Genomic DNA, 10,000 nt, shown 5'->3' on the forward strand with positions numbered 1-10,000 from the left:
ACTGTAGACCGTGTACTGTGTGTACTGTACTGTAGACCGTGTACTGTGTGTACTGTACTGTAGACCGTGTACTGCGTGTACTGTACTGTAGACCGTGTACTGTGTGTACTGTACTGTAGACCGTGTACTGCGTGTACTGTACTGTAGACCGTGTACTGTACTGTAGACCGTGTACTGTGTGTACTGTACTGTAGACCGTGTACTGTACTGTAGACCGTGTACTGCGTGTACTGTACTGTAGACCGTGTACTGTGTGTACTGTATTGTAGACCGTGTACTGTGTGTACTGTACTGTAGACCGTGTACTGTGTGTACTGTACTGTAGACCGTGTACTGCGTGTACTGTACTGTAGACCGTGTACTGTGTGTACTGTACTGTAGACCGTGTACTGCGTGTACTGTACTGTAGACCGTGTACTGTGTGTACTGTACTGTAGACCGTGTACTGCGTGTACTGTACTGTAGACCGTGTACTGTGTGTACTGTACTGTAGACCGTGTACTGCGTGTACTGTACTGTAGACCGTGTACTGCGTGTACTGTACTGTAGACCGTGTACTGAGTGTACTGTACTGTAGACCGTGTACTGCGTGTACTGTACTGTAGACCGTGTACTGCGTGTACTGTACTGTAGACCGTGTACTGTGTGTACTGTACTGTAGACCGTGTACTGTATGTACTGTACTGTAGACCGTGTACTGCGTGTACTGTACTGTAGACCGTGTACTGTGTGTACTGTAGACCGTGTACTGCGTGTACTGTACTGTAGACCGTGTACTGTGTGTACTGTACTGTAGACCGTGTACTGCGTGTACTGTAGACCGTGTACTGCGTGTACTGTACTGTAGACCGTGTACTGTGTGTACTGTACTGTAGACTACTGTGTGCTTTCAGGGACTAAACTGTGGCACCTGGTGAAGAATCACGAGCACAGTGACCAGAGAGAAGGAGACCGAGGCAGCAAGATGGTTTCTGAGATCTACCTGACCAGACTGCTGGCTACCAAGGTACCGATCAGTGAGACGAGTCATCACCTGTCGCTCTCTCTGCCCTCGTTTCCTGTTTACATATAGTTTTCATATATTACAGGATTCTATTTTAGGAAGAAGAGCTTCCTAAAATGGAGAGGTAGCTAACATGCTGAACAGTTCACACAAAAGGGCACATTCACGTGTGAACTGATTATGGTTCTAGATTTTAAAAAAGTCAGAGGATCACCAAAGTTATTGTGATGCTCTGAGGGGAACATGAACGATGAACCACATCTCCTCAACATCCATCCAATAGCTGTTGACATGGTCTTCCATCCTGAGCCCTTTTGTTCTTTGTTTGTTTATGTAACGTAGCGTGATACATTTATTTTGTACTTATTTTCTCATTTGATTCGTGGGTAAGATATTTAAGCTGGTGCTTTTGGTCCTCCCACCACCAGGGGACGCTGCAAAAGTTTGTGGACGACCTGTTTGAGACGGTGTTCAGCACCGCCCACCGGGGCTCTGCTCTGCCATTGGCTATCAAATACATGTTCGACTTCCTGGATGAACAGGCCGACAAACGACAGATCACCGACCCGGACGTCCGACACACCTGGAAGAGCAACTGGTGAGAGCAAATCAAAAGATAATGACGTTTTCTCACACAAGACATGGAGAATATGTTTGATAAATGTTTCTTTTGTGCGTGTCTGCAGCCTTCCTCTCAGGTTCTGGGTGAACGTCATTAAGAACCCTCAGTTCGTGTTTGACATCCACAAGAGCAGCATCACCGACGCCTGTCTGTCGGTCGTCGCTCAGACCTTCATGGACTGCTGCTCGACGTCCGAACACCGGCTCGGCAAAGACTCTCCGTCCAACAAGCTGCTCTACGCTAAAGACATCCCCAACTACAAGAGCTGGGTGGAGAGGTAGCTAACATGCTAACTAGCTTATATTCCATAATACACAGTGTAAGAGCTGGGTGGAGAGGTAGCTAACATGCTAACTAGCTTATATTCCATAATACACAGTGTAAGAGCTGGGTGGCGAGGTAGCTAACATGCTAACTAGCTTATATTCTATAATACACAGTGTAAGAGCTTGGTGGAGAGGTAGCTAACATGCTAACTAGCTTATATTCCATAATACACAGTGTAAGAGCTGGGTGGAGAGGTAGCTAACATGCTAACTAGCTTATATTCTATAATACACAGTGTAAGAGCTGGGTGGAGAGGTAGCTAACATGCTAACTAGCTTATATTCTATAATACACAGTGTAAGAGCTGGGTGGAGAGGTAGCTAACATGCTAACTAGCTTATATTCCATAATACACAGTGTAAGAGCTGGGTGGAGAGGTAGCTAACATGCTAACTAGCTTATATTCTATAATACACAGTGTAAGAGCTGGGTGGAGAGGTAGCTAACATGCTAACTGGCTTATATTCTATAATACACAGTGTAAGAGCTGGGTGGAGAGGTAGCTAACATGCTAACTAGCTTATATTCCATAATACACAGTGTAAGAGCTGGGTGGAGAGGTAGCTAACATGCTAACTAGCTTATATTCTATAATACACAGTGTAAGAGCTGGGTGGAGAGGTAGCTAACATGCTAACTAGCTTATATTCCATAATACACAGTGTAAGAGCTGGGTGGAGAGGTAGCTAACATGCTAACTATCTTATATTCTATAATACACAGTGTAAGAGCTGGGTGGAGAGGTAGCTAACATGCTAACTAGCTTATATTCTATAATACACAGTGTAAGAGCTGGGTGGAGAGGTAGCTAACATGCTAACTAGCTTATATTCCATAATACACAGTGTAAGAGCTGGGTGGAGAGGTAGCTAACATGCTAACTAGCTTATATTCTATAATACACAGTGTAAGAGCTGGGTGGAGAGGTAGCTAACATGCTAACCAATTCATAATTCGTAATCACGAAAATAACCTACAATGGAATAAAACTAAATCACTAGAAAGCTATTATTAGTGTTCCAAATAGACTCCATCAATAAGATAACTGCTAATGTGATATGGCATGAATCATATTAATTAGCGTTGTCTGTTCGGACAAAAAGTAAAATAAATTACACAATTAGTACTGGAGTAATTATCAGGTTAAATGAACCTTAAAACAACACAGTTTGAAGTTATACACTGTGTGTGTGTGTGTGTGTGTGTGTGTGTGTGTGTGTGTGTGTGTGTGTGTGTGTGTGTGTGTGTGTGTGTGTGTGTGTGTGTGTGTGTGTGTGTGTGTGTGTGTGTGTGTGTGTGTGTGTGTGTGCGTGTGCGCCCTGCAGGTACTACAGGGATATTGCGAAGATGCCCAGCATCAGTGATCAGGACATGGACGCCTATCTGGTGGAGCAGTCCCGTCTGCACGGCACTGAGTTCAACACACTGAGCGCGCTCAGTGAGCTCTACTTCTACATCAACAAGTATAAGGAAGAGGTGAGGGGGGGGGAGTCAGGGATTCAAACCGTTAGATTTATGATCCGTTGCACCACTGGTGCTAGATGAAACGTAAAGGTACAACTCAACATTCATGAAATGCATCCAACTAGCCTCCTCATCCTGTCAGCTGCTGGTTGGAAGTTACAATGAAAAAGTGTTGTAACCTGATGCACAGACCGCCTTTAAATACTCAGAGCACATTCTGGATACGGACACCGGTCCATCAGTGACGTTAGAGACACATTTCAAGTTATTATTTCTTGTCTTTCCTCTCCATCTCTGCAGATCCTGACGGCGTTGGATCGGGACGGGTACTGTCGCAAACACAAACTGAGGCACAAACTGGAGCAAGCCATCAACCTGATGTCTGGGAGCAGCTGAGAGGAAGGGGGGGGGGATCGAATGGACTGATGGGATGGGGGAGGGTGGGGGAGGGTAAGAAGAAGAATGGGGAAGTGAAGGCATTCTGTTTATCGGAACTGTTTGAACAGTCCGCTGATCTGCCGATGGCTGTCGGACCCTTTAGCGATCAATCCAACAGCAATTTACCGATTGATTGATTTGAAGACTGATTGACTGGACAGCCTGGGACCCCCGACTACCTCCGGTTGGGTTTGGGGCAGAAAATCAGTTTCCAAACTGGTGACTTCAACGTGGACTGAAGTCATTTTGTGGACAAAAAAACGAACAACCAAACCTTCTGTTGCTTTAGATTTAAATTCAATAGCAGGGATCAAAGCAAAGGGGGGGGGCATGGAATAGACCTGGAAACTAAAGACTGAGTCAGGTGACCTGAGGACTAATCGATCCTGACTTCAGGACTCCCAGCTCGGACGCTGGATCGAAAAGCAAAAAGGTCAAGTCTCCGTTAGCAAAGGAACCGAGGGGTCGTAGGAAGAACCCAACAGGTTTCACTTTACCTTGAGAGTCCCATCGAAGCCCGGAACGAACCCGGGGCTGAATACCAAAAAGGTGAAGTGGAGGTTTTGAATCCTCGAGTTGGAAACCTCCGGATTCACTGCGTGACGTTCAGTGTCGAGCTTTAAGAAGGAAGTCAAACGAAGGGTGGGAAAGGTTGTTTCGAGCTTTAACGAAAGAGAAGGAAGCAAATATGAAGTGAGGACCTCCCTCAGCCTGGGAATCCCTGCTCGGTCTGAAAGTGATGAACAATTCATCTTCAGAGGAAGTGAAATAAAGACTTGACCTCGGACCGATCGGCCGAGCCTCATCAGGATTCTAGAGGTTTCTGCTGTAGAACCACTCGCTGTTTCTTCTCTGGACAATCACTCTGCACCACAGCACACTGAGCCCGATGCCTACCGACCGACCAGTACCTGTGTCCATCAACCCGCCTTCCTATCCCTTCATCCTCAACTCCTCACAATTTCACCTCCTTCTTGGCTTTACCTCGTTTCCTCTCTATCTTCCACCTCTCCTTCCACCCCCCCCCCCCCAATCGACCCCGCTCATTCGTCAGTCCTGCTGGCCTCTGGCCATCCTATTGGCCAGGAAGACTCTTTAGTAATTTACTGCCCGACCAATCAAGACTGTGGAATTCGCCCGGAATCATGAATAATTAATCTGAAATGAATCCAGAAAGTCGTTTTGAATACATTCCAGCACACAGGCAGTCTGTAGACGAGCAGGGTGGCTAACGCTAACGTGGACCGACCGCCAGTTTGTTTCAGGACCAGAACGACCTGGAAAACACACACACACACACACACACACACACACACACACACACACAGCCATGCTTTACAGCGCCATGCTAACCAGGGGGGGGGATTATACTCTGCAGAGCTACAAGCCCAGTGCCATGTAAAGACCGGACCGGATCGTGTCAGAACTGGACCGGACTCGGACCAAAACCGGATCAAAAACAAACCTGGAATGGAGTTTTTAACCGGACCGGACTCAAGGACTTTTTAAGACTTGAGGCCATAGTTGTAAACCATAACAAAAAAAAGAAAGATGATGATAATAATATTAATATTAATAATGATGATAAAGTATAAAAGTTAAAAAAAGAATACAAAAAGAAAGGAAAAAAATGAATGTTGAAATGTTAACATGCAATAAGAACTGTGTGGATTCGACAGTTTGGATTTTAAGGAGCTGAACTTTATGAAGACGAACATTCTGCTGCATCAGTCTGGAGAGAGAGAGACCGAGACCCAAGAACCTGAACCGGTGCAACCGGACTGAACTCAACGCCTGAGAAAGACAAACTGGACTTTTTGGTACTTTTTTTGTTTGTGAGCAGCGGGTTGGGGGGGGGGGGGGTTCTGGAGGTGTTTGAAGGGTTAACTGTGTTGCATGTGGAGCCTCGATTTGGGGTCTTTGGGTTTGTTGAGCTCCTAAAGGAGAACCAGGGTTTCACGCTCACACCTTCTTCAGAATCAGACCAACGTTAACCCTAACAAGTGGACCGCTCTCATTCTCCCTATGAATTATGGGTAAATGTCAGATGGAGGACCCCTCCTCTCTCCTCTGTGGTGGAACATCGGATCATATTTACTGCTCAGAGTATCTTTTTGGGTCTAAATTAAAGTTCGACGACCTTTTAGTTTCTTTCATGAAGTCGTAAAGAAGAGTTCTGCTCAGCAGCTCTAACGTCTCATGAATCTCTTCATGAGCATTTCATTCAAACGTCAATCGTTCTTTACTTTATTTCAGTTGAAGCATCTTCAACACACAAACATGTTTCACCCTCTAGAGATGTGAGATGTGAAGATGTTCCTCCAGCGATGGAGCGTCTCTCTGACGCCACTGAAGATACAAAGTTCCTTCACTTCACTGTGAGTGATGAGGAGGAAGGGTCCTGATGAGGAGGAAGGGTCCTGATGAGGAGGAAGGGTCCTGATGAAACAGACTGCCTTTGAGATGATTCATTGTAGAAGTGTGTGTGTGTGTGTGTGTGTGTGTGTGTGTGTGTGTGTGCTCCAGTGGAAGCTCAACCGTTAAATCACTGATCGTATCTGCTGCTCAATTAAAAACCTTTTTTCTTCAGTCGCTCCGTTTAAATCGTCCGATCGGATCTTTTCGTCTTTTTATTTTTTTAAATATTAAAATCTCAAAGTCATCAGACGCGTCTTTAATTACGACCTCGTCGGCATTTTTATCAGAATTCACCTTTGTTTCTTTCCTGTGATGAGACGGGAGTTTGGAGGAGGAGGAGGAAGAGGAGGAAGAGGCATGAATGAGAATCCCAAGAGTGTAAAGGGAGGATGCATACGCAATACAGAGGAGGAAACGCCCGCTGCATGCTGAAACGTGAGGAGAAGAGGAGGAGAGGAGGAGAGGAGGAGAGTCGAAAGGTTAAAAAGAGGAAAGACCTGATTAAATCCAGTGAATGTGAGAGGAGCAGGATGAAAGGAGCTCACATGCTCTATGCATACTGAAGTGAGAGGAAGAGGAGGAGGGGATGGAAGGAGACGCTGTTGGAATACTGAGAGGAGGAGGGAGGAGAATACTGATCAGAGGAAACGTCATCCATCACACCGGCCGAGGAGGAGGAGGAGGAGGAGGAGCAAGTCTTCCTCCTCCTAACAGTCGTTCTTATTGATGAGAGGTCGTCTCTGCTAGTGGATCAGTTTTGAATGTCAAACGTTTCAGCATTAGATATGAAAACAGCTGTATCATCAGGTGGCTGATTATTAAATCAGATGATGTCATCAAAACATCTGTATTTAACCCAAAACACAGCTGGACCTCAGAGATCCTTCTGACGCTGGTTTACAGCCGATGACCGTTATTTTACAACGTAAATGTTTCTGATCAGCTGCTGAACTGAAGATTTATTATTCAGGGACTTTGGTTCTAAAAATGTTTTTGTCATTTCTCAACATAAAATCGTTTTGTTGGTGGTTTGGATGGTTTCCACTGTGTGTGTGTGTGTGTGTGTGCGTGTGCGTGTGCGTGTGTGTGTGTGTGTGTGTGTGTGTGTGTGTGTGTGTGTGTGTGTGTGTGTGTGTGTGTGTGTGTGTGTGTGTGTGTGTGTGTGTGTGTGTGGTCACACAGCTGGGAGGAGGTAACTTAGACTGAGGAGGTCGTGGGCGGGTCTAAAAGAAAACGATAGATTGATACGTGGTTTTTAGATGAGTCCGTCCGTCTCCACACACACTCACGACTCAGAGTTTAACGTTCTCCGGCGGTGAGATATTTATTTATTGTTTTTTCTTTTAATTTATTTTTTACGATGAGTTTTATTTATTGTCGGAGGACGAACACGGTTTTATTAGTTTGTACAGCGTTAAAGAGCTCGACGACACACATTTTAACACACGTGATCATATACCCAGGTGCATTCTGGGTTTTTTCACCTGTCCATGTGAAGTTAGATTTGTCTGATCTCTATTGGAAATAAATGGAAGCAGAATATCCTCTCGATATTATTTTGGATCGCTCGCTGGTTCCACGAGAGATGAAACCAGAGAACGGTCCAATCGTAGATCAATGATCAGCTTTAGATTGATGGGACTCCTTCGTTGCACTGATCTCCCATTGAAAATCTATGGGAGTTCCCTGACCCCGCCCCCTTGCGTTAAGCCCCTCCCACTCCTGACAGACTCGTCGAGCCGACAGCCAATCCCAGCGGGTTTCATTGTACCATAGCAACAGCAAAACCACTGGACTCCCTGAGCCTGAAGGGGAGTCAGATGTCTTTATTGTACCATAATATTATAATTATAATTACTATTATTAATATTATTATTCTGAGCCGGTGCTTCTCAGCTGCTGTGAAACCCTTTTCTGAACAAAGTCCAGGGTTTTGAACAACGCCAGACTCCCAGAGGTCCCCGTTGGGGTCTCGTTGGGGTCTCGTTGGGTCCCGGAGCCGCGGCTTGAGAAGCACCGCTCACACTGGATCTCGTGTCTTCGTTCAGGATGGGATTGTTCATTCAGGCGGCGCTTCAGGTGCTTCAGCTGTCAGATCGCGACGGCGTCACGATGTCGACCGCCTGTCATTGGCTGATCTAAACGTACGTGATGACATCACAGCGCTTCATCGTGATGCACCAATGATGCGCCGCGACCCCGCCTCCCGCTGCACCTCGGCGCCGCCGCGTCATTCACTCTGCCTGGAAAAACCCACGTCGCCTTTGATGCAGCGCTTTCCAGGATGTAGTCAGGGCCCATGTTTTGATACCATTTGCCATTGCCTTGTTTTTTTATTTTATTTTTGCTGAGTTAAAAATGTGATGATGAGGAGGAGGAATCTTCTTCATGTAATAGCCTGTGTCAGTTTTTATACCATTGCCATTGCCTTCTGCTGAGTTTGTATATTTGTGTGATTTCACTAAAGTGTAATGGAAAAGTTGGACTCAAGTTTCATTGTTTTTACTGTTCAGACAAATTACACTTCAGTTAATGAGTTAAAGTTGTTATTGAAGAAAAGAAGATCAATAAATAAGAGGTACTGTCCCTTTAAATATCAAAATATTTGAAGAAGTGAAGGAAACTGCTGTTTGGTGTCCTGCTGCCATCAAACGCAGACGAATGAATGAGAACAAGGTTCAGGCTTTGCAACGCTTATCAGCAACTAAAGAGCCGCGATCAGGTTTCATTATCAGGAAATACACAGAGGGGGAGACAGATAGAGAGGGGGAGACAGATAGAGAGGGGGGGACAGATAGAGAGGGGGGACAGATAGAGAGGGGGAGACAGATAGAGAGGGGGAGACAGATAGAGAGGGGGGACAGATAGAGAGGGGGAGACAGATAGAGAGGGGGAGACAGATAGAGAGGGGGAGACAGATAGAGAGGGGGAGACAGATAGAGAGGGGGAGACAGATAGAGAGGGGGAGACAGAGAGAGGGGGAGACAGATAGAGAGGGGGAGACAGATAGAGAGGGGGAGACAGATAGAGAGGGGGAGACAGAGAGAGAGGGGGAGACAGAGAGAGGGGGAGACAGATAGAGAGGGGGAGAGACAACTTTGAGTGAAAAAATGTATTTAAATTCATTCAGAGAATATTCAGCCTTCAATAATGAAACAGAAAAAGACGATTAATCGTTTTTAGCATTCACTTATCAACACGATCAATGATGAGAGCTTTACTATTATTTATCTCAGGACCCTCAATATAAAGTAAAATATACATCGACACAGAATGAAATAATAGTTTTAGAGCTCCATGTAAATTACTTCAGTTCATCAACACTTTTTCTTAGATTTTAGATTCTTTGTTCTCCGACGATTGAGAGAAAAACAAAGATTGCTTCAAGAATTCAAGGGAACAGGTGCGTGACAGACAACGAGACCGGACAACGAGACCGGACAACGAGACCGGACAACGAGACCGGACAACGAGACGGACAACGTGACCGGACAACGTGACGGACAACGTGACCGGACAACGAGACCGGACAACGAGACCGGCAACGAGACCGGACAACGAGACCGGACAACGAGACCGGACAACGTGACCGGACAACGAGACCGACAACGAGACCGGACAACGAGACCGGACAACGTGACCGGACAACGAGACCGGACAACGAGACCGGACAACGTGACCGGACAACGAGACCGGACAACGAGACCGGACAACGAGACCGGACAACG

At 46.0% G+C, this 10,000-nt stretch overlaps 1 protein-coding gene across 1 annotated transcript in view; it reads left to right on the forward strand.

Moving 5' to 3' along the window:
* plxna3 (plexin A3) overlaps positions 1 to 3,812 on the forward strand; it is a gene marked incomplete at both ends in the record, with an annotated part of 72,493 nt that extends 68,681 nt beyond the window's left edge. The window contains 5 exons of the mRNA XM_079273560.1: positions 894 to 1,006; positions 1,432 to 1,601; positions 1,690 to 1,902; positions 3,278 to 3,428; positions 3,717 to 3,812. Coding sequence (XP_079129686.1) covers positions 894 to 1,006; positions 1,432 to 1,601; positions 1,690 to 1,902; positions 3,278 to 3,428; positions 3,717 to 3,812 — 743 coding nt within the window. The remainder of the gene's footprint in view (positions 1 to 893; positions 1,007 to 1,431; positions 1,602 to 1,689; positions 1,903 to 3,277; positions 3,429 to 3,716) is intronic.
* Between the last annotated feature and the right edge of the window lie 6,188 nt (positions 3,813 to 10,000).

Source organism: Melanostigma gelatinosum, assembly GCF_949748355.1.
Source record: "Melanostigma gelatinosum genome assembly, chromosome: 8".
Taxonomy (NCBI): Eukaryota; Metazoa; Chordata; class Actinopteri; order Perciformes; family Zoarcidae; genus Melanostigma; species Melanostigma gelatinosum.